General features: G+C 40.4%; 1 protein-coding gene across 2 annotated transcripts; it reads left to right on the forward strand.

Moving 5' to 3' along the window:
• On the forward strand, positions 1–23,559 carry MFSD1 (major facilitator superfamily domain containing 1). 2 transcript variants are annotated; one of them, XM_028505125.2, is made up of 16 exons: positions 1–270; positions 2,262–2,314; positions 3,683–3,795; positions 5,552–5,594; positions 5,906–5,973; positions 7,525–7,633; positions 11,219–11,321; positions 13,554–13,652; positions 14,077–14,188; positions 15,110–15,166; positions 15,507–15,663; positions 17,015–17,112; positions 17,701–17,813; positions 19,311–19,358; positions 20,470–20,527; positions 21,815–23,559. In XM_028505125.2, the coding sequence occupies exons 1-16, from the start codon at positions 99–101 to the stop codon at positions 21,816–21,818; spliced, it is 1,407 nt and encodes a 468-aa protein (XP_028360926.1). In that variant the 5' UTR covers positions 1–98; the 3' UTR covers positions 21,819–23,559. The 2 variants fall into 2 exon arrangements, with proteins under 2 accessions (XP_028360926.1, XP_028360927.1); XM_028505126.2 differs by lacking the exon at positions 21,815–23,559 and having other exon boundaries at positions 20,470–20,531.
• Positions 23,560–25,097: the final 1,538 nt, after the last annotated feature.

Genomic DNA, 25,097 nt, shown 5'->3' on the forward strand with positions numbered 1-25,097 from the left:
GGTCATGTGGTCGCAGCATTGCCTGGGCTGCTGGATACTGGATCCTTCCTGGTACTGGTGTTGCAAGCCCTCTCGCTGCTCTATCTCCCGCCGGCCCAATGGAGGAGGAGGAGGAGGAAGCACGGGGGCTTCTGACAAGCGGCCCAGACCAGGCCAGTAGAGATGCCCCCGAGGTCCCCGACCCCCCAGGGACGCTACCGGCTCTCTGCGACCCCCGTCGCCTGGCGCACCGGCTTTTGGTGCTGTCGCTGATGTGCTTCCTCGGCTTTGGTGAGCCTCCTGGCTGGGTCGGGTGGGGCGGATGATCAAGGAATCTGTGACTGTCTCCCAGTCTTGAGATCAGCTCACGCTGGTGCCACCAAGCCTCCCTTTTCTCCTTTTCCCATTCAAGCCAGTGGCGTTCCGAAGGTGGGGGTAAAGGGACAGAGCTGGGTGAGTTTGGTCCCTCTCGACTCCTTTCCTCCGAGAAGTTTCAGAGGCTGGCAACTCACTTCCTGCAGCCGTATACAGGGAGGCATCTTCAGGTGGTTGTTTCCTCTCTTAGCCCTTGGTTTAGAAGGAATTCTTGAAGTTTGAACTGCCTCCGCCCACCCTCGTTTCTCCCGGACGCATGAAAAAGACTTAAAAAAAAAGTTTCGCTGGTTCTCTCATTAATTTCACACACTCTTTTAGGAATTGTATGAGTGTGTTTTGCTGACAGCTTCAGTGAGTAGTTGCGTCCCCAAACTCTACAGCTCTGCCACATTGAAGGAATCACACTGGATTGCACTTGTGGTTGGCTTGGCGGTGGTTGGTTTCATTTATGAAATCTTGATGACTCTGGAGACATTTCTTGAGATAATTTTTAGAACATCTTCCTGTGTTCCAGCAACTAACTTACTCAGCAACATTCTAATTTCTGCATTAGCTTGGTAGGAGAGTAGTGATGTGTTTTGCAGGGGGCTTGTCAGAACCGGTGTAATCAACGAGTTTGGGAACATTGTGGTAGATAACTTGATGGTACTGCTGGGATACATAAGTAGGCTTTAGCTACTTTGCCAGTCCTGTTGAGTCCCCCCGCCCCCTTTTGGAAAGGTGATGCCCATCCATTAGCCTTAAGTCAAGGCAGTGGTGCCCCTTACAGCGGCAATTAAAGCAGGAACCACAAGTTGCTGGTTTAGGAACAAGAAAGACCATGATGAAACATTTAAAACTGTCACTATTCAAACAGATCATTTTTGATAAACTGTTTACTTTCCTGGGCTTCAGAAGCCAGATGCATACCTTCCAATGAGATTTTTGAATCTATAACTTCTAATGTGTACTTTTACAAACTGAAAAAATGGAGGCAGTGTTATGTTGAAGCCTACCACAAATCTGGCAATTATAGTACTTTTAAAATAAATCTCAGTGAATGAATGTTAAACCTTTGTCCACTTCTCTCTTACCCACCACCAGACATTTTATGTTTTTACTTAATGCTTTAGAACTCTATTTTATATTTCTTCATTTCTGGCACTGTGTTCACTAAATTATTTGATTTGGGGCATTCTGTTTGTAGAATTAGAACTCTTTCTTTCTTTTTTATCCTCCCTTGAGGAGTGCTTATTGATTTTTAGAAAGAGAGGAAGGGAGGGAGAACAGGGGGAGGGAAACATTGATTGATTGCCTCTCCTATGTGCCTGGACTGGGAACTGAACCTGCAGCCTATGTATGTGCCTTGACTGGGAATTGAACCTGCAACCTTTAGGTTTACTGGACAGTGTCCAAACAACTGAGCCATACTGACCAGGGCAGAACTCTTGTTTCAAATATTAGAGTAGTTAAACTCCATTCCTCTGCTCTCAAGATAAGTGGTGATCTCAGGTAACATTACTAGGAAATTGCAGAGGGTGTTTGTGAAATTTTTAGCATGTGTGTGTTTTGGTAACTTTAAAAAAGGGAAGTATAGTGCTTCATGAAGATGCTAAAGTGATAATAGACATACGAAACATTGTGAAAGTTAAATGGAAGAACAATTATTGATTAACTCCTTGATCCAGGTTCTCAATATTTGCAGTATATGCATACTGATTTGTAAATGATTTGGCATGTGTTCTCTGGGTCATTTGGCTACAACTTAGAAAATAACACGGGGCAAGGAAATGGTCAAAAAAGTTTCCACAGTGTCAGTCCTTGAACCCCTAGTGTAAACATTTAAAATCACCATTTGAGTAGTTGCAACTTGAAACTGTTATGGATAGTATTATTACTTAGAAAATATTCATTCTTCCTTTTTCTAGGTAGCTATTTTTGCTATGATAATCCTGCTGCCCTTCAGACTCAGGTTAAACGGGTAAGTTGATTTTTCATTTTCATTCTCTTTAGAGGAGGGGTAGCTGTTGACGCTTTATCAGCTCTCTGGTTGTATGTAGTCTGCAACATTGTCCAGTGAGTCCATTTTAGTATCTGTAGTCGCCAAGTCTGAGTGTGGCAAGGAGTGGGCACAAAATTCATATATAACACTTGTTTCTAAATTTGTATTGTGTCACAACTGAGATAAATAATTATGTGCTGTTTCTACTGTATTCCAAAAAGTATTAGCAGATTTTTGTTTGTCTTTCATTCTCCCATTGAGTGATCATCTGAATGACAAACGATTTGATAGGATAATTTTTACTTTTAAGTGTGTTTTCTTGTTACTTTGTTTTTATTTTTTAATTTTTAAAAAACGATTTTATTTATTTCTTTTTTGGAGAGAAGAGAAGGGAAGGAGAAAGAGAGGGAGAGAAACATCAATGTGTGGTTGCCCCTCATGAGCCCTGCACTGGGGACCCGGCCTGCAACCCAGGCATGTGCCCTGACTGGGAATCAAACCTGCAACCTTTTGTTTTGCAGGCCCTCGCCCAATCCATTGAACCACACCAGCCTGGCCAGGGCGTTATTTTGTTTTTTAAATGTGGATACTGTTTGCAGAGGATTTTCCATGTCAGTATTTTTAGTCTGGTTTTGTAAAAATGAATTTAATAGTTACAATGTCTTTTGCATTTAGGTGGTCTCTTTGTCTTTGGACAGGGAGACACGCATAGGCTGGTGTTTCACAATCTAGAGTGAAAGGGAAAGAAGGTACACGTTAGTTGGCGGCTAAGATTATTTTTTTCTGTGTGGCGGGGAGCCCCAGTGCAGGTAATATAAGGGGAATAAGAATATAGGATATATATAGGCAGGTGCAGACGGAGATGGTCTCCATAGTGGGAGATCTGAGTGATCCTGGCTCCACAAAGCCTCTGAAATGGCTTGAGGACTCCAGAAGTTCCCAGGTGTGACCTTTGTCTGAGGCAGGGGCTATGGCTACCATGAGAATCCCAGAGCAGCTAAATGACTACACCTGATTAAGAAACTCCTGCCTTACACAGAACAAAAATGTTTTGACTTGTAAGTTACTAAGCTTAACTGTTTGGAAAAAATAGTTTTATAGTGGAACCTTGGTTCTTGAACTTGATTTGTTCTAGAAGGCTGTTCGAGAAGTGATTTTGTTTGAAAACTGAATCATAAGTGACTGATCATACAGGTTCCATCATGAAAGGGTTGTCAGGTCGAGAACGGAAGTTTTGTTAAACAACCAAGACATTTTTTTTCCATGAACTACTTGGTCAAGAACTGAGTTGGTCAAGATTGGAGACATTCAAGCACTGAGGTCTGATTATTTTTTCTTTCCATATAGGATATGCAGGTGAATACCACGAAATTCATGCTGCTGTATGCCTGGTATTCCTGGCCCAATGTAGTTTTGTGTTTCTTTGGCGGCTTTTTGATAGACCGCGTATTTGGAATACGGTAAGCTTGAAAAAAATCTCACCTATAGGTAAAATCTGATCTTTAGAAAAACGCAGAACTAAAGGTATTTCTAGAAAGAACTGAATAAAATTCTGTATGGCTGTGATAATCTACATTAATTTTTTTTAAGATTTTTAAAATATCTCTGGAATTGATTTTTGAAACTAGGTAGGTATTTCAGTGAATGTTGGGACTCATGAAATGAGGTAGCTCAGTTATTCCTCATTTGGGATCAGGTGGGCCTCGGGCTGAATCCCATCGCTGCCACGTGCTCAGCTTCCTAGCTCTTCATAGCTGCTCGTTCCTGGCTTCCTGCGCTTCAGTTTCCTCACTGGTAGAAGATGGGTAATAATTTGTGTCTTGCAAAGTGGTAATGAGGATCGAGAGATGGGTGCACAGTAATTAGCACGTGTGTAGTGTTTGCTTTTCCCCAGTGAGAATTCCTCTTTCTGCTTTTCTGTGGGTGTTGAACTTCTGTGACCACTTCTATTAGATACTGAGGAAGGAATAACCCTGTAAGCGTTGTCGCTTTTTATCCTTAGGATTGTGTGTATGTTGTTAGTAGAGACTTCAAGAGGGATGTGGACAGGGAAGGTTTCCAAAAGGCAGAGGACCGACTGGTGAAGGGTCTCTCACAATGTCCGGTGGAAAAGAATTGAAGAAGCTCTGAGTGTTTAGACTTGGGGACTGATTTTTAAAAATTTTGAAGAGTTAGACTATAAAGGAGGAGTTAAATTTATTGTGCTTGATCTAAAGGGATAGAACTAGCTGGAAATTTCAGGGGGACAGATTCCACTTAGTATGGTTGTAGGCTTTGGTCACCCAAGTTCACAGGGTGGGCCGCGAATTGCCTTGGGGCCATAGTGAGTTTGCCAGTGCTGAAGGTGGTGTGGCCTTTTCACAGGGGTGGTGAGAGGGATTTCAGAGGTGTGGCTTACTCCTGTCCTCTTTAAGGACTCTTCTAGTACCGGCATTTTACTACTTTGGGGAAATATCAGATATTCAAAGTGCATAATGTTCAGGTAAACAGATTTGTAATTGTATTAACATGATCTGATACAGGTGACAACATGGAAGAATCTCAAAAATATTTTGCATTTGGAAGAAACCAGACACATAAAAGTATATGCTGTTATAACCCCATTTGCATGGAATTCTAGAATGGGCAAAATGAATGTATAATGAAGAAAATTAGAAAGGTGGTTGCTTCTGGATGGGGGAGAGATTGACTATGAGGAGGGAGCGGAGGGCGACTTTCTGAGGTGGAAGACGTTCTGTGTCCAGCAAAACTGGTCTTTGATTTTCACCGAATATAACCTACCCTGCAATAAAAAAGCAAACCCTGCTTGCAAAAAAAAAGTTTTTAGTTATCAAGAATTATAACCATTTAAAATGACTTAATCTGGCCTGGCTTCTAAATTAATCTTAAAATCTTAATAGGAATTTTATAAAGAATGTCCATTTTAAAATGAGAACCCTGGGTACTTGAAGATTACTTAGTTTTATTTCAGAGTGACAATGGTTTAAACTGACACACGTTGTTACCAACGCCTCCGGAATCCCTTTAGAGTGCAGACTTCTCCAGGTTAGCGTTCAACCTGGGAGAAGCTGCTGACTTCAGGGGCAGACTAGCACTCATTTCTTTGTCCTTGGAGGGAGTGCAGAGGGGTCGAAGAGAACGTTACTGAAAGACGTGGTGAGTGACTGACTGACCGACATGTTTTTAACTTATGTGCTTTCTCCCCCTCTCCAACAGATGGGGCACCATTATTTTTAGCTGCTTTGTTTGCATTGGACAGGTAAGGAAGGCAAAACCATCTGTTGACTGAGTGATAGTAACTTGAATTCTTGTCTAATTCCAGCAAAGATGTGTTTAATGAATGTCTAATTTAATTAAGTGGGGTCCACAAATGCCCATATAGTAGTGTAATGCATAATCTATTTTAAGGATTGAGACAATGAGCATTAATGTTTTAATTTCACAGATTTACTAACAAAGAATATTAAAATTACTGTAGAAGAATTACTGTGATTCATCATAAGTTACTTATTTCTTTTGAATACCTTGAATTTACTTTTCATTGATTCTACATTATATTCTATGTTATAGGTTATTTTTGCTCTTGGTGGAATATTTAATGCTTTTTGGCTGATGGAATTTGGCAGGTTTGTGTTTGGGTAAGTTATGCATAACTTCATTTATCCTAATATATTTTAGTGTTCAGCTCTCATTTTATGAAGGGCTTACAGAAAATATATTATTGCCTCTTAATGGAGAATAACTTCAAGTCCTTGGAATGCAGCCACATATACATAAGACTGTTGATTAGTTGTCTTAATTTTCCTTTAAAGGAAGCAATAATTTCGAGTGGCCATATTAACTCTGTGTGGGGTTTGAATATTAAATAGTTCTCCAGAAATGATATTTTTCCTAGGTGTTTTGCTTTTCTGTTATATCGAAGACTATGATTTAAGCCTCATTTGTAGTAGAGTGTATTCTAGTGTTGACCACCGATCTCCAGGTTGGGAATTTATGGACTTTTTGCTGTAGCCCAGTGGGCGGTGTGCAGGTCCTCTGAACCGTGTTGAAAAGGCTTGAATGAGCAAAATACCAGTAGACTGACTGCTGTTCATGGATTCCAGTGTGGTTCAGTAAACCCATCCTGAGTGCAGCCCTGGGCTTCCTGACATGGGGGGACACAGGTGACAGAACTTAGTCTTTAACTTCAGTGTAACTTAGTCTTTTCACTGGTACCAGAGACATGTAGGCATAGGTGACATACTCTAAAAACTGCTCTAAGTGAGAGAGAAGGAAATAAAATGCATATAAAAGAGAAGGGGATTCAGATGGAACTGAGGTCAGAAGTGGCTTCGTGGACTTGGATTAATAGGAGAGAGGGCAGCTATTTCCGAGCTAGGACGGAGTGGTGAAGGAGGCTCAGTGTGAGGATATGGTGGAGAAGCAGCTTGAACTGAAGGCCTGGGGGTGGGGGGTGGTCAATATGTAGAACTTACAGAAGGAGAGTTAAAACCCAGGAAGGAGGGAATGTTGACTATGGAAGGTATTGGCCTGAAAAGTGAATTTTTAAGTTTTCACAAAGTATGGCTCACCCTTCACATGAACACTTTATACAGCATAGATGGTGATGTGGTGACCCAGAGTCCTTCCATTGCCTGTCACGGACACTGTTGCACCATACCAGCTTCCCCGGAGCTTTGCAGTGGACTTTGTGTGTCAGGGATTTGGAAGGGCTCAGTGTGGACGGCTTGTCTGTGCGCCTTCTGTCTGGAGCCTCAGCTGGAAAGTTGTGTGGGCTGGAATCCGCTGAAAGCTTTTTGGTTCACATGCACGGCACCTGGGCTGGGTGACTTGAAGACTTGCACTGCCAGCTGGAGTGCCCAAGTGTGGCCTCTGCGTGTGGCTTGGCTTCCCCCTTGCATGGCGAACTCAGGGTAGTGGGGCTTGTACCACCGTGGCTCAGGGCTCCGTGTGGGAGTGTTTGAGTGAAAAAACAGAGGTCATCTTTTGTGACCCAGGCTTGGGATCACTCAGTGTCACATTCACCATATTCTATTGGTACAAGCAGTCACAGGCTCTCCTCAGTTCAGGGGAGGAGACAGAGACTCCACCTTTCGATAGGAGGGGTCAGAGGTTTAAACCTGCTTGTTGCATTGCTAACTGTGGCCTGTCTTTAAAAGCTTCACTTTTCTTCCTTTCCTCATTTTTAGGATCGGTGGGGAGTCCTTAGCCGTTGCCCAGAACACATATGCCGTGAATTGGTTTAAAGGCAAAGAACTAAACCTGGTGTTTGGACTCCAGCTCAGCATGGCTAGAATTGTAAGTGTGACAAACCTAATGAAGCCAAAGAGGAAGCAAAAGATTGACTCGTAGTTATTCCCTAAGAATTATAGGATGAAGTGTGGGTGTGTGACAAGTTAGGTATTGGTTTTTAATATATTTCTCTAGATTATAGTATATAGCACTTAACTTATTTTAATTAAAGCACTTCTACCCCTATTTCACTTAGGAAACAGTCTAAATGGCTAACTGAGCATACATTAGTTCAGAGAATCTGAGCATTGGAATGAATCTTAATAGGTTTCGTTGTCTAATTTCTTACCCATTTCACATCCCTGCTATGAAGTCTTCACACACGGTTATCTCCTCAGCTCTGCTTGATATTCTCGGTGATTGGAAGTGCACTCTGGGTTGGGGCAGCCCCTCCACTCAATGGACTTGATGACGTTCAGACCTCACATAGAGATGAAATCTGATGGCACGAGTGGTTTTCACTGATTGCTCTGACTCTTACCCTCTGTAGCTAACGTTCACCTCCTTCCTGTGCACCAGCACTTTGCTTATGAAGACAGCTCTTCAGTTCCGGGTCAGGCACACTCATTTCCTGTGGCTGTCCAAGCCACACTGCATGGATTTCAGCTCCCTGGCGATGGTGCTCACGCCTCTCTGGACTTACCACAGGCGGCTAGTCAGTACTCCTCCCATGTAAAACCAATGACCATGGCGTTCCTGGTTTGGTCTGATGGAGGGTGCCCAAGGGACAACAGTGTGCCTGTATTAATGCAGCCTGTAAGGCGGGTAAGGGGTTTGGGCAGTCCCACATCCCATTAATGTTTTTCTTCATAAACTCCTATGAATAGAGTGCTTTTTAAAAAAATTTGCCATTAAAAATCAAGGTTTCAGACTAATAAATGGCATGAAAATGCTTGTAACATAATCTTAGGGAAGAAGAAATCCTGGATAAAAAGTTTTAATGTAAGATTATAGGAAGTATATAACGTAGTTTTATACACGTAGGTTCTAATTTTTCACTATTGTAAACAGTGTGGTTGTGAGATTCTGTAGAACTTGCCTGCATCTTTGTTTCCTTAGGCTGGGTGGCTAGAAATGGGTTTGCTGAGTCCGAGGGTTTGATGGGGATTCTTAGGGCCGTTGAGACATATTCTCACATTACTTTCTCAGATATTTACATCCCCGTCTATGGACTATGAGAGGATCCTTTTTAATATAGCTTTGCTAGTACAGGCTACCATTACTTCAAAAGGTCTTACCATTTTGATAGGAAACACCTAAATATTTTAATTGACAGTTCTCTGATAACTAGTATGGTTTCCTATATTTTCTAAATTGTATCTGCAAGGGTATTTGGAGTATTTCATTATGTATCTTGAGCAAGTCAGGATATGTCTGGCAATTTGCGGATCTCATTGTCTAGTAACTTCTCAAAGCACAGATCAGTTGAGTGAGACCCATTTTCACTGGCGCCATTGTAGCTACTAGCGATCTTCCGGTTCTTTTCCGTGTGCTCACGAACTTGTTATAATCAATTCAGCCATGTGCCGAGGAGCCCCAAGTCTAGAAAAGAATCTCAGGGGCTTCTTAGAATGGCGGGGAGACCTGAGGAGAAGGGGGAGTGAGCCAGAGCTCGGCCGGCCGCCTCATTGCTCCGTCTTCAGTGTTCGATTCTTCAGTAGCGTCCGACACAGTTGACATCCCCCTCCCTCGTCCTCTCTTGGGTTCCAGGGCACGGCAGTCTCAGCGTTTCCCTTTGCCTTTTGGTCTGCTGCTTCCCTACGTCTTTCGTTAGTTCGCTCTCAGTCTCCTCCGTCTGTGCATGTGGCAGCGCCCAGGGCTTGGGCATTAGCCAGCTGCTTTTTTTGTTTCACGCTTGTTTCCTTGGTGAGCTCGTCTGGTTTCGAAGGGTTCGATAGCACATCCTTGCTCCTGAACGTACATCACTTGTCCAGGCCTTTCCGTGCTGGTATATGTAACTTCCTAGTTGACGTTTCCTTTCGGACGTCTAGTAGGCACGTGAAGCCTGCCGTGGCCTAAACCAGCCCCGATGTTCTACTCGCCGTCCCCCAGAGGAGCTCGTGCTATGGTTTTCTCACCCTCAGCTGTGGGTGACTCCTTTCTGCCAGTTGATCAGGGAGAAACTGTGGGGTCATCTGGAACTCTTTCTTTGTTTTTTCCCCACAATTTTTGTTGTTGTTTGTTTTTTTAAATCCTCACCCAAGGATATTTTGATTTTAAGAGAGAGCGAGAGAGAGAGAAACATAGGTGTGAGAGAAACATTGATCGTTTGCCTCCCCAACTGGGGATCAAACCCGCAACCTTTTGGGGCGATACTCCAACCAACTGCCAGGGTCCACATATTTTTTCTTTAGCAAACCATATTAGCGTTGCTATCAATATATATGCACATTCCCACCACTTCTCAGTGTCACATCCTTGCCACCCTAGTCCAAGACCCATCATCTCTGTTCTGGATTATTGCCGTAGCTCCCTAACAATGTCCTTGCTTCTGCCTTCATCCCACTGTATCTGTTTGGATGTGGCAGCTAGAGTGGGTCTGTTACAGCATGCTTGGATTGCCACTTACCTATTTAAACTCCAGTGGCTTTTTTTCTTATGTAAAGTAAAAGTCAAAATCCTATTGTGGCCTATAGCTCCCCCCTCCCCCACCCCCTTTGTCTCCTCTCTTGAGACCTCATCTCATCCTCTTGCCTCTTTATTTATACTGTTCCAGCTCTGCCTTCTTGCCATTGCTTCAGAAAGCTGGGCAGCCCCTGTCTCGGGGCCTGTGCAGTGGCTGTTCCTTATGCCTGGAATGCTGTTCCCGCAGATGTCCTCACAGCTAACTTCCTTCAGGTTTTTACTCCAAAGTCACGTTCTCAGTGAGGTCTCCATCCCTTTATATTCTCCTTCCCTGCTTTATTTTTTCCCTTATTTTGTCAAGAACCTTTAAGCACTATTTAATATACTATGTATTTTACCTTTTCTACCTCAGGGGTCCTGGGGCCACGGACCAGTAGCATCCTGTCACCCCCTAACCCCTCCTGAGCTCTGCTTCCTGTCCCCAGTTCTGTCCATCCTCCTCACCAGCCCCCCTTGGAAAAACCGGTCCCTGGTGTCAGAAAGGTTGGGGACAGCTGTCCTACCTCACTAAAACATAAGACCTGTGAAAGCTAAAGGTTCTTTTTGCTCTGTTCTGTATTTCCAAAACCTAGAACAGTGACTGGCATGTAATCAGGGCTCAAATAATTGCTGCATGAATGAATAAATGAATGAGAACATTGTAACTTTTACCATCTTCTTATGGACAGTCAGTAGATGAATTTTTTTTAGACGTCAATACCAGGAAAGCTGTACCTTTTCTGAACCAATGTTTATTTTGCCATAGGTACTCTGGGAATTTTGTAACTTGTGTTTCCTTTTTTTTGTCCATTAGGAAGTTATTAATGTAATGTGCAATTTTGAATACTAGCATTTTCTATAAATTGGTATCTTTTTTGTGTGGTAATCTTATCTGTGGCTTTATCTTTGTCCGTTTTTTCCTTTGTAGGGTTTAAAAAAAATGTATCTCTTGCTTGATCTGAGTCCTGCGTGTCTGTCCTTTTCCAGGGAAGCACAGTAAACATGAACCTCATGGGCTGGCTGTACTCCGCAGTGGAAGCTTGGCTGGGCTCTGCTGGTCACACGACCCTTGGAGTCACACTTATGATTGGTCAGTGATCCTGGTGTTCCACGTTTGTCTCTTCTGAAAGCATGTCATTGGAAGTATCATGGCAGAGAGGAAAGGCCACTGGAATCAGAGTTAGACCACGTTGGTTATAATTTTGCCTGTGCAGTTCATGAATTTTTTGACTTAATTAGGAATAGCGAGCATTCACACTGTTCATGAAAACAATCAGGAATTTATACATGTAAGGTGTGAAATAGTGGTTGGCCAAAAAGTCTGTTACGTTTTTTTTCCATACAACAACAGGCACACTTTTCATTTTCACTGATAACTTAGCGATCTGGATACTTTGAGTATGTTGGCAATCTCTCACTATTGGCTTCTAGTGGGTAGAGGACAGAGGTGCTGCTAAACACCTTCCAGTGCCTGAGACAGCCCCACAGCAAAGGATTGTTTGGCCAAAACGTCAGTAGTACCAAGAAACTTCGCAAACCACTTTTGACGTGTTCCATCAGTCACAGCACCTTCTTCATACAGTGCACAAATCTTTTTTTGTGTTTCAGCTGCACTTTTCCCTTTCTTGAAATAATAAAGCATGATATGCCAAAAATGTTATGTATTTTTTCTATCTTCTATATTAAAATGTACAAAAATTTACCAGTTTTGATCAGGTTTTTTTAAATTCACACTGATATGACAGCTGTCACAATACAATCTAACAAAGTTACTTCCAATGAAGTTAAAGACAACTGAGCACTACTAGAGCCATTACATGGAAAAAACTAATGGGCTTTGGGGCCAACCCAGTATTAGTCGCTAGCGGAAGGGAGGATTGTTTCCACTTGATCAAATTCAGTTAGTATGCCCCTAGACCTTAGATTTTGTAGAGATGACATGAGATGGTGGGAAATCCACTAGGTTAGGGGTCAGGAGCCTGGGTTCTAGTCCCGCCTCTAAGAGTTCTGTCATCCTGGCCAAGGAAGTTAACCTCTGTGTCTCCGTTTTCTTTTCTGTAAAAATGTGGGTGTTAGACCAAAACTGTACAGGTCACTTCTGGCCCTGAGTTCTCTTAGCTGAGGCTCCACTGTGCCAGCTGCCAGGTGGATCACTGAGAAGTGAATGAGGGCCCGTGCTGTTTCTCTGAGCAGTGAGTTTGTCTAGCTGAGCCCCGTGAGGTGCAGAGGGCTGCTTGCAGAGCCCCGGGGAGACCTGTGAGCTGGGCTGAACGTTCTGTGCCATCTTGTATTCCTTATAATTCCTCGATACGGCCTGGTAAAAAGAGGACAATGGAGCAATAATCCTAAACAGATGACCTGTACCTAGAGACTCCTGTTCCCCTCCCCTCAGATCCTTTTCCTTACTTAAAACCTCCTTCTTATGCTCAACTGCTCTGCCGTATTCCTCCTAGTTCCCTCTGTGATGGAGAGTTTGAGAATGTTAAAGAATTTTAGAGCCAGAAAAGACCTGTGCCATTGTGAATCGAAGTCTCCTGTTCTACAGAAGGGGAGGCTTAAGCCCAGAGACGTTAAGTTCTGTGTGTAGGAAGGATCATTCACCTTGGTAGTGGCAGAAGTAGAATTTGTGTCTGTCTCTCATTTCAGCAGTTATTCCACTGGACCACATTATGTCAGCCAATTAAAGATGCATTTATTTTACTAAGCTTCTTTTTAAAATTCTTCACAAGTGAAAAACTTCACTCTTTGTCTGACTTGCAGTAGTGATGTGAGATCAGCATTAGGGAGTGAGGCTGAATGCTCAGAGGAAAGAGGTCCGGAGCAGGCTGAGCGGTGGGGGGCGGGGCCGTGGGCTGCCAGAGGGCAGGGGCGGGAGTGACAGGCTTCAGTAAGGAATCGGAAGGAAGACAAGGTGACCACAGAATCAGACTTCGCTTTCATAATTTCCCCCCCTGGTGTCCATGGATAATTAGTGCGTAGACTGAGCTAAGAAAGTAGGACTAATTCACTAGCTGGTCGTCAGCTGCCTTCAGGTTGTATTCTGCTTTAGAAGACTAGACTAGTTCGTTCTAGTCTTTTCCTTCCGATCTCCAACCTTCTACTGGGAAAGGGTATAGTAACAGTGACTGCTATTTGTTGAATGTCTGCCATATGCTCTTTCGTTTCTTCTGTCCTCATTCAGTAATTGTGGGCTTTTTTTATACGTGCCTAAATATTATCCCCTTTGGTTGTTAAGTTTTTTTGCATTTAATGTGATGTGCTGTGTTCTAAGGAACCTTCAGTTGGGCTCTCTCTTAAAAATCTCTCTTTTTTTAAATTACAGGGGGTATAACATGTGTTATTTCACTAATTTGTGCCTTGGCTCTTGCTTACTTCGATCAGAGAGCAGAAAGAATTCTTCATAAAGAAGAAGGAAAAACAGGTAAGTCTAAATGCAAGAAACGTGGGGCTCTGGGGAATAACGCACAATTATGCAAGTTCCCAGTGCAGGGTTGTAAACCCGTGAGGTTTAATACATGTTTCTTGATCTTTCATATTCAGATCTGTTTCCACTTGTCTGAATACTGGGGTACATTTTTCTCCTGTTTTTGGCATAATTTACGTCTTTTATTGTACTTTGTATATTTGCAAAATAATGAGTGTTTCTCATCACTAGGTAGCTGCTTACCTTACATTTTGCTTTTTCTAATGTCTTTTTAAACGATCGCAGAAACTATGTTCCAGTAATTTACTGAGAAGAGTATTTTTTAACTGAATTGGCAAGATTAATCTCATGATAAATGAAAAATAATCGTGACTTAGGTATGCAGAATAATACTGATAGCCTCTTCCCTTCCTTCTCCAAGGGGAGGTTATTAAGATCACCGATGTGAAGGACTTCTCCTTACCCCTGTGGCTCATCTTCATCATCTGCGTCTGCTATTATGTTGCCGTGTTCCCTTTCATTGGACTTGGGAAGTGAGTTTTCTCTGGCATCCCACTTTCGTTGGCTAAATTATAATGAGATTTCAGTTACATAAATGTAATTTTTTTTAGCTGTAAACCCTGCTTCTCTAGTTATAGTTTATGTACACACAGGAATTGTTCGATATCCTGGGACACAACTGATTTTCTTAGCTTAAGGTTTAATATTGGTTTAACCATTTTTAAAGTTTTTTTTTAAAAGAAATACCTGATAACAGTTTTGGATTTTAAATATTGGTTTATTTTAATGCTTCATTTTTAGATTTGTGTTTTTGAAACATTTCCTCTTTATTTCTTGGTTAGGAAGCCTCTTACTGAGAATGGAGACAGTGTATTGGCTTATAGTAACTGGACACGTTTTTGTTTCCTAGGACTGCAATTCCTCCTGGTTCAAGTTCAGGGTTCAAATCAATTTTTGCTTTGATTTATCTTCTCTCTCTCTTGTTTTCTCATTTTCTCTTTTCTTTGGCAGCTGCTTAAATAGCAGTTGGTGAGCACAAGTGTTTTTGTAATTACAACCTTTAAATTCATGTTGTTATTCTAAATAACTTCAGTCAAGTTATTTAGCAAAGAACCTGTTCGGTACTGCTTTTAGGAAAAGAAGCTCTCTTAATTCCCTGCAGTAATGCATTTGGCTTTCTGAAAATTTTTGTGTACTGTTTTCTGTATATGTAAAAACAGGAAAAATCCACATCAGTTTAATTTGTTTAGCTAGTGAAATATTTATATGAACATGAAAGCTTCAGCCAGTTACTTGAAAATGAATAATATCAAATAAGGTGGGAAAACAGTATCAGGAAGGAAAAGTTGAGTAAACTTAGATTTATTTATATTCAGTTTTATTTTGCCTTTTTTTAAAAAAAAATAAAGTAATTCTCTCTAATGTGCTTATTTTTGTCTCTCTCTGTATTGTAGAGTTTTCTTCATGGAGAAATTTGGATTTTCTTCCCAGGCAGCAAGTGCTATTAACAGGTATTTCATTAATTCTCTAAGTGTCTGTTGTGTGCCTACTGTGCGTCTTTAATTCTGACCGAAGGTTATAGCCGTGTGTGATGTAACATCCGCAGTGTGAAGCCAAGATTGCACTGGGGCTTGATCCCAAGTGGCCATCTTTGCCATTAACGGAAAACCAAAGAAGTCTTGGACCACTGTTTATGTCTTTATATACCTGTTCACTGATGACCATTTCAGAAGATTGTTAAACTAAATGAGCTAGGGTTTACTTTGCCTAAAGGTTTACGGACTTTTTGGATTTGGGGGGAGGGGAAGCTGTGCTACATTTCATTAAATATCTTTTTTGTTCTCTGGGCAGTGTTGTGTATGTCATATCAGCTCCCATGTCCCCGATATTTGGGCTCCTGGTGGATAAGACAGGGAAGAACATCATCTGGGTTCTGTGTGCAGTGGTGACCACTCTTGCTTCCCACATGCTGCTGGCATTTACGCTGTGGAACCCTTGGATCGCCATGGTAACGTCACTGTGAACCCCCGGGGGGGGGTGCATGCCAGGAGCCACGCGCAGCTCCTCTGATAGCAGTGCTTTGTGGGAAAACAATGACTTGATTTAAATTTCTGCAGAATGACTACTTTTAAAGTATATATCAGTATTAATTATTAAGGCATAAGGTATTTTTAATTTCATTTGGCTTATTTAATAGAGGAAACTCCATGCTGAAATAGAATCTGAAATAAAACAGTCTTATAAAAACCAAAATGCTTATTAGTTCCATTGACTTTTTTATACTTCATTGAGAGAGGTCACTCCAGCATAGGTGGCAAAAAAAAAACAACCTGTCGGCCCAATATCCATGATTTCACATCATTTCGTCTTTGAGTAGGTCAGCAGTGATAATGAATTCATCATTTTTGTTATTGCTCTTCAGAATGTCATTTTTAAGACCACAGGCTGAAGTGCTCTCTTCCTTATCTTCTTCCTTATGTGTTAATAAGAGAATATTGTGAACATATATACAGAATGGAGCAAAAGTAGGTTTACAGTTTGTATGGACAATAATACGATCGTTAGCAAATAATAATACAAGTATAAGCTCTGTTTTGTGTATGCACAGTGGTCAGCCTGCTTTTGCCCTGCGCTGTGCTGGTGCACTCCGTGCAAGTCCGGTAGGACAGCTCCTAGAAGTCAGAGTGCTGTGGTGGAGGCTCTGCGCGTTTAATGTCCCGATAGGTGCTCAGTAACTTTCCACTCATTTATAGCTTTCTCAGTGATACAAGAAGGTGTCTGTTTTTTTGTATTCCTGCCATTGTTGGACATTGGCATTATTTTAATCTTTGCCCACACGATAGGTATAATTCTTACTTTAGCTTAAATCGTAAGGTTCCTTTTTTAATTGAAGAAAAAGACAGTATTAGGTGACGTTTAACAAGTGGTGGTCATTAGTTCTCTGCCCTCCTCTCCTGTTGGGTGTTGATGGCCCAGAGGGAAGATAGATAAGGGACTGCTGACGTGATGGTGCCTTGGTTGCTTAACACGTAACTTCTGACAAATATTGGAAAATAAGCTTGCCTAAAATGTTGATGATAACTTTGCAAATCAGCTTTGTTTTCTTGCCTGGTTCTTGATTGCACCCTGGGCCCAGGCAGTTACAGATGCATGTAACAGGAAGTGGTGAAGATGGTGTGTATTTCATCACTAGAGGGATGCTGTTAGAGAGGGCCAGACTCTTTTTGTATTGATCTGATTGCAATAAAGTTTGCATGCATATTCATAGCTATTATGTTAGTCTTGCTAATCTGCATCAAAGGAAAATCAGCTTTTGGTTATTACAAGACTTTTACCGTTTTCTGTACTGTTTTCTATAGAGTCTCTTGGGACTCTCCTATTCACTGCTTGCCTGCGCACTGTGGCCAATGGTGGCGTTCGTAGTTCCTGAACATCAGCTGGGAACTGCGTATGGCTTGTAAGTATTTGCACTGTGGATCATAAAATGCCTCTCTCTACTGTATCTATGTAATTATCGTATGAAACTCCAGGTCTCCTGAATCTAGTTGTTTTAGGCTTCTGGGACAGCACTGAACCTGGAAACAACTAGAAAAGTCAGGCAATCTATTTACAATATTTTTGTGGCAATGAAAATGCTCCAAACCTCCAGCAGGAGAGTTGGACTTAAATTAACCCATAAGAGGTAATTGCTGATGTTATCACCCCACTGCCTGTGTATCTGAGGGCTTCTCAGTGAGCATTCGAGTCTTGGCCTCTGGCCCAAAAGGCAAAAGGGGGTGGGTATTCACTTAGCCCTTTCTTCCATTCAGCAGGAAGGTTTTGAGTTCCTGGTGTACTGGAGGCAAGCCTCCTTACCATTGAGCATGAAGTCTAATAGAGCAAATGGTTATGGGGTGAAAAACAAATCTAATCAGGTCATCCCTGGTAGAAAATGTCTCTAACATGAATAGCATATAGTTTATAGATACTAATATTTATAGTGAATTGTTTCTCTTTGTGAAAACTTTTGAAATTAAAATGTGTTTTTATATTTCCTAAATTCTAGCATGCAGTCCATTCAGAATCTTGGGCTGGCGGTGGTTTCCATCATTGCTGGCATGATACTGGATACTCGGGGATATTTGTTTTTAGAAGTTTTCTTCATTGCCTGTGTTTCTTGTAAGTGCACCATGGCACAGCATTTCTTTGGTTCCTTTTAATATGTAGCAGAATGTTCTTATTTATGCTTTTAGGTTTTATAGTTATTGTTCTGTTTTCCCTCCTTTTAAGCCAAATCTCTAAGATGTAGTTCTCAGATTTGCCGAGTTCTTAGCCAATGCATCAGAGCTTCCCGGCTGGTGACTTTGTAGTTCTCTGAAGAGCCACAGGCATTTTTAGGGAGATTCCTATTCTTAAAGGCAGCTGTGGAATATGTTCTATATTGTTTTAAAAATTTGTGTTTTTTAAAAAAACGTTTTCCCTTTTAAAGTGGAACCATTTGAAGGGTCCCGAGTATGTTCCTAGTGTGAACGTGTGGATGTGTGTGTGACTTAGGTATGCTCACGGCTAATTCATTAGGCAGTTTCAAATTATTTTTATTATTAGTCCTGTTACTTAATTTTCTTTCTGTAATGATTTGTTGGTTAAAAATAGGGAGCCTTAGGAAACTACTGAAAACTATAAAAATAAATCAGCATTTTTCCATCGATAGTCTTCACCATACACATAATTGGGCTCATCTGACAAAAACTCTCATATGACATACTGAGATACCTTGTATACATCCATAACCTGTATTTAAAATGGCAGACCCCCGTGACGATGCTGTTAGGGAACAATGACTATCCACACGTGAAGCATGGTGTTTACAGATAACTGCTTACGAATAGCCTGAATACGTTTTATTATCTCATAATTTTAGAAATAACCGCATCCTAATTTTTAAAAAATTATTTGTTTTTTAAAAAGTGGGTCCTTTAAGAGTTTAAAAAGCTGGGTCATGGAAGTGTTTTTTGTCTTGTTTTTGATGCCGCAACATGTGGTTCAATTTCAAGCCACAGTTACATATGTGAACATGTTGGGTTCCCAAACACAACACCAAGTCTTTTAAAAACGTTTTTGTTGCCATATTAATTTGAAGTGAATTAAAGGCACCTCAGCCGTTAAGGTAAAAAGCCAGGTACCTGGCTTTCTGAGGTCCTCACTGACTCTGGGCGTCTGGGAGTCTGATGAGCACGTTCTGGTGTTCGGTTAATTTGTGAAATGAGCATGGTGTTCTCAGACCTACCCCATGCCCCCACCAAGGATTACTTCTGTTCGGCTCTCTGTAAAAAAATAAACAGTCTAGGGGCCGGCAGGAGCTGTGGAGACATGCTGGGCAGGGCCAGCGTTTACCAAGGGAGAGGAGATTGTGGCAGGGACGACCCCTCTCCTCCGGGTGTCTCAGCTTCTCTGTTTCTGGCCCGGCCGTCCCTGGGCTCAGGGATCCCATGGAGAAAGGGGTGTGTAACAATTTTAGTGCTTTTTGGGAAATAATGTGAATAGTGTTTTTATTTTTAAATGCCAGTTAATAAAGATTTATTTGATTTGTCTCTTTTACTTTGTAACTATGATTACATAGGAATCATTGGGAAGAAGTAAATGTTTTTTAAGGGTCCTGTGTTTTTTCACTTCCAGTGTCACTTTTAGCTGTGGTCTTACTCTATGTGGTGAATCGTGCCCGAGGTAAGTAGGAGTCAGGTATTTTCTCGTTAAGTTGCAGTGGGTAATCTTATGGGGTCACTGGATTGTCTGCATGCCTTTTTAGAAGCTGGTACTTTAGCTCAAGTAATAATGACATTCTCTTTCCAGTGATGGAAACATGCCATTATATAACATTTAATTATGTTTCCTGGACTTTCACATTTATTAAAATTGTCATGTTCTTTCTGGCCAGTTCAATATAAGTTTTGTAATATAAAATTTTAGATATTTTTATCTTAGCATTAAGAAGTATATTAGCAGCCCTGGGTGGCGTAGCTCAGTGGATTGAGTGCGGGCTGCGAACCAAAGCATCGCAGGTTCGATTCCCAGCCAGGGCACATGCCTGGGTTGCCAGCCATGGCCCCCAGCAACCGCACATTGATGTTTCTCTCTCTCTCTCTCTCTCTCTCCCTTCCCTCTCTAAAAATAAATAAATAAAATCTTTAAAAAAAAGAATTAAAAAAAGAAGTATATTAGCATAAAGAAGCACTTTTAATATCCTAAAACCATGCCTGTGTTATCGTCTTACATTTAAAAAATATATATTTATTGCTGAGACTTTCATTTTAAGATTGAAAGTGTTTACTATATAATGATAAATTGCAGATTTTTTCCTTTTGCGAATCTATGTATACTTACAAGCATTTGTGCTTTTTCGTTTGTTCTTTACACGATGTTGATGTTACCCATATCAGTTTTTCTAAGTGGTGTACCCTTAAAGATTGTTATGTACTTAGACAAATGTATACACATGCTGTTTAAATAATTTTAGGTCATTTCCTTTAATTTCTCTAAATTTTCATTATTGCTGAATATTAATATAATGTCCTAATTAAGTCCAAACAAAAAAAAATGCTAAAATTTAGGAGTGGTTATTTGTATCATATAAAGATTCTTTAGAAAAACCATTGTCTTCCCTTGGGAAGTTTCTGGGAGATAAGTCAGTTCTTTCTCATCCTCCATGGTCTTTCATGTGCCTTTAAGGACCAGTGATGCAGGTGTGTATGTGTGTATGTGTGTGTGCTTACATGCGAGTTTGAATTTTACATATAATTGTTACATTGAAGAGATTCTATGCTTATTTGTGTTTTAGATGGGAACCTAAATTACTCTGCAAAACAAAGGGAAGAAATAAAACTTTCCCATGCTGAGTAAGTATTGAAAAAGAGAAAATTTGCCTTTATTTTGAAAATCTTAAACATTAGCATTTTATTTCAAGGCATTAGGATTGGATTTTTAAGAAATTAGTCTTTTTTTTGCATCTCAAGAGCTAATGATTATCTGTGGAACTACTCTAACATAATTCTTGTTAGTGTCATAAAATTCCCAAAGGCGGATATCAAGGGCTAAAATGAAATGTGCGGGGAAGAATTCAGCTTTAAATTGCCTTATGAGAGAAAGAGGTGTGGAGGATTTGTGATTTATTAGAGCAAAGGTCTTTGTCCTAAGTTCCTCGTTGCGCTTGCCCTTCTATTTCTGATATTTTCTTTTTCTTAACTAGTTGAGATAACTTTTCATTTATTCTTGGTACTAACTTGCTGTTCTCTGTTCTCTTGAATCATTTGTAACAGATTAAAGTGTGTACTGTGTGGTTTAATTTAAACTAATATTTTCCATGAGTATGTGCTGCAACATAATAGTAATTCTCTTTCCTATTATTTCTTATTTTTTAGACATTGAATATTTTTTTACTTAAAAATTTTTGTTTTTAAATGTATACCATGTAATTGTAAGTTTTACGAATTTCGAATAGGTTAAAATCCAGTAGAGCAAAGTTGTTTATTTCTGGTTGTAGGGGGGTTCTTGATTATCTCAAAGCATCTTTTAACATAGTATTTCTATTTCTAGAAATACTTTAAAAAATCAGTAGTGTTGCAAGGTTTAAATATCTTATGACAGTCTTGTTTATTATGTCAAAAAAGTGGAAACAACATAAATGTTCCAAAGTAGGAAAATGGTTAAATATGTTATGGCACATCCATTTACTATGTTTTAGAAGGATTTTTAGAGTCAAAGATACTGAACATGCTGTATGTTAAGTAAGCAAAAGATAAAAATGAAAATATAATATCCTAATTTTATTTCTAGCAAAATGTATGCAGGCATGTGTATTTTTTAAACCTTTCACTTATATATAATAGAAAATATGAAAATAGAAAAAATATGAAAGAAAATGCTCCAGATATTAAAAAGTTCTATTTCAATGGTAGGGTTATAAGAGGGGTGTTTTGTTTGTTTTTATATTTTCTAAATTTTCTACATTGATCGTGTGTTACTTTCGTGCTCAAGAAGAGTTAAGAGTGTCCAGCAAAATGTGTAGCTTCTAACACTTGGCGCTGTGGGTTTTGTAATGCTTACGGTTTTCCTTGTGTGAACCAGATGGGGCTTTGTGTTTTCTTCTTCCCATGTCTGATAATTTATTGTATTGTGTTTTGCAGATGAGAAGTTTAAATGACTGTGCCATGAGAATGGGCTGCACACACCATTGATTTGAAAGCCTCCATTTAAACCTTTTTATTTAGAGTTTAGTCATTAGGGAAAATGATGGTCTGAAAAGTTATTTATATTTTAAGGATACCTATTTCAAAGTATATTTGTGAGGACTGTTCTATACTGTTTTGTGTGTTGTGTGTTGCTGAAGAATTTTACTTTAGAATAGGCTAATCAGCAGTCAAGTGTAGAAAGTTGCTCTGGAACATGCAGGTGAATTTCAGTAAGGACAGTAAATAATGGAAATTGTTGGTTCTTGTAGTGTAGAGATCATTTTTATCCTGTATATCTAAGGGAAATGGCCTTAATTTTAAAACAAGAATTTTTTAGAAGCTTTTGAGGGATAGAAGGGATGTTTTATATAAAGTACGGGATTTTCATAGGCATTCCCTTTTGTAATAGGGAATATTGGAAAGATTTATGAAATCTCTTCCTTTTCACAAATAGCAGATTCTGTCCTGCTCTTTTTAATGATGAAAGTCTGCTGAGCGGTGACCCTTTTGAACTTCCTTATCCCTCTGTTACTGAGCACTTTTATTATACTTATGGATACAAATTTGTGGTACACGCTTTCTGTACAGTTTTTTTTATAGTCCAATTAATTACCAAAAATGTCCTTTAAATTATGATAATTGCACAGACATGGATAAGTAAAAACACTGTAAAAGGAACACACGATGTCTTCTAACTTTTGATTTTCAAAAAAATCTTGAAACACTGATTTTAACTTTTTATGTAGAAGATTATAAGAAAGTCTGTGTTGGAATAAAGAAAATTTACCTAATTACACTCATTGAAAGATTATAGGGATCAGCTTTCTCTCCAACATAGGCCCTTAAAATAGCATTTATGTTTTTCACATTAAATGAAATACGGTTATATTTCTCTGACGGACTTAAAACACTTTTTAATTGACTTAGTCTTAGCATATTAAAGTCATGAAATTTTTCATTATGTTTTGCTATTTATGGGCACAAAGATATTTTAGACAACAACTACTAAACCAATAAAATTACCTGTTCATATTACTGAAAGTACATGATATAACATTGTATGTCTAAAATTTCTGGAACAGATTGAAAGTACATTCCTTTTCAGAGTAAGTGTACTTACATCCATTTTTCTGGTTTACTGTTTATGTCGTTACTCAGTTGTTAGTTCTTTAGGTTGTGAATGGCACGGGACTGTTCTAGCCCGTGGCTAGTGGATATCGGCCTCCCCGCTGGGAGAGTGCCGGGAGTCAGCTGCTGCTGGAGGGCTGCTGTGCTCTGGCCGCCCCTTCTTCTCTCCACTCCCTTGGTGCCCCAGCCGCAGGGAGCTGCTTACGTTCTTTTCAAATGAGTCAGGTCCCATCCCTTGTCAGGGGCTCTGTCCAAACTCCTTTTGCTTAGAATATTTTACCCGGGATTCTCTGTGACCTGGTTTCACCTGATTTCCAGTAAGCAATCTTAGTCCCAGCTCAGAACCACTATTCCTGTGGAAATGAATTCCTGTGACCTTTGAGAAAGCCTCTGCTTTCCCTTCTTAGCTTACCTCAGCCTGTGATGCAGAACTTGTGATGGTGTGGCTGTCTGTCTCTTCCCTTAGGTTGTAAGCTCCTTGAGGGCAAGAACTGTGTCTGTTACGTTAATGATTGTGTTAATAGTGCCTAGCACAAAATAAATATTTTTTTTGAATGGTGCATAAATAAAAAGGAGAGTAAATTGGAATAACTTTTTGGAAGGATAAATTGGCAAGATGAATGAGAGACCTAAAAGGGGTATAGTGGTGGGCTGCACAACTTTTGGCTTATCAATTCCATTTCTAGTAATTTATCATAAGGAAATCATCAGTTATACACACAAATACATTTTAAGAAAGTATCTTCATTGCCCGATTGCTTATCACAGCCTAAAATAGTGAAGCACCCATATTGGTAAGAAGGAGTTAGTTAAGTACATCGTATCATATGCCTAAAGTGAAATACTAAGCAGTCATTAAATGGCTTCATTAGAGAGCACACTGGCAGGGAATGATGGCATCGTTATACGGAGGATTCAGTGCCGCTCTTTGTAACAGCAAACACCAACATGTCTGATGGAAAGGGTCACAAATGCCTTTGAGTTTGAAGAAAGTAGCATTACTGTTCAGAAGGGAGGAAGGTAAAAGAACTTTGAGAATGCAGGTGGGAGTTAAACAGGGTCCTGAGTTAGCAACAGAATTTGCATCAATAGGAAGAAAATCACATGTGATGGGAACCATAGAAGATAAAGCAATAGACAATGGGGTAGGCGTTAAGTGAAATCATGCACTTACTCTTTGATCTCAGTGGTAGCGAAGAACAGCTTTAAGATGTCTTCAGGTTGTCCGTGATGTCTGCAATGCCTCCACCTCTGCCTCAGACCCCTTGGCCTCTTCCTTCTGCCTTGCTTGGAATGCCCTCCTGGGGGCAGGCGTGGGGAGGTTGTTGAGTCCTGAGCAGGGATTCATTTCTTGGAAGTTGGTGGGGAAAACTTGGATGTCTTGTAAGAGATACAAGTTCTTGATGTCAGGCAGGCCAGGCAGCAAACTTGGGACACTTATCACTTACTTCTCTGAGGTGTCTGACCCGCAGCCCACGGGCCACACATGGCCCAGGATGGCTATGAATGCGACCCAACACAAAATTGTAAATTTACTTAAAACCTTTTGTTTGCTTATCAGTTTTTATTAGTGTTTGTGTATTTAATGTCTGGCCCAAAACAATTCTTCTTCCAGTGTGGCCCAGAGACGCCCAAAGGTTGGACATCCCTGGATATGGTCATGTACTCGAGTGACATGTCATCTCCTTGGGAGATTGTTACTAGTCTCAAGTCCTAGCAGCTGTCCTGCCTAACTGACGGTGCTCTGTAAACAGGCTTGCCCCCCTTAAGTTTGACTGCAAATCAACTGTGTCATGAAAATCAGTGGCCCTGTGAGCCATTCTGTTTGGGGTTAGCATGTGCTTTTTAGGAGTTTGCCTTTTTGGAGAGGATCTCCTCTCATGTTTGTCTCCGAAGGTTCAGTAGGTAGTAGCTTTCTGTACTTCCATTCCCTGATTAGCAAATAGAATATCACTAGAATTCCTCTTTTCACTCACATTCTTAATTTATAAAATATACAGATGTGATTAATTGCCATATGTTAGATGTATATTCATCGATGCATGACCTAAAACACTATGTCTGGGGAAATATTTATCCATTCCTTGCATTTAGTGGATTCGTTGAGGGT

This window comes from Phyllostomus discolor, chromosome 2 (assembly GCF_004126475.2).
Source record: "Phyllostomus discolor isolate MPI-MPIP mPhyDis1 chromosome 2, mPhyDis1.pri.v3, whole genome shotgun sequence".
NCBI classification, from domain to species: domain Eukaryota; kingdom Metazoa; phylum Chordata; class Mammalia; order Chiroptera; family Phyllostomidae; genus Phyllostomus; species Phyllostomus discolor.

Bases quoted from the DNA above. Each gene is read 5' to 3' on its own strand.
- MFSD1 (XM_028505125.2), top strand. From the start codon at position 99: ATGGAGGAGGAGGAGGAGGAAGCACGGGGGCTTCTGACAAGCGGCCCA. The intron at 271-2,261 runs GTGAGCCTCCTG...TCCTTTTTCTAG, and splicing joins GATGTGCTTCCTCGGCTTTG to GTAGCTATTTTTGCTATGAT. The intron at 14,189-15,109 runs GTGAGTTTTCTC...TCTGTATTGTAG, and splicing joins CCTTTCATTGGACTTGGGAA to AGTTTTCTTCATGGAGAAAT.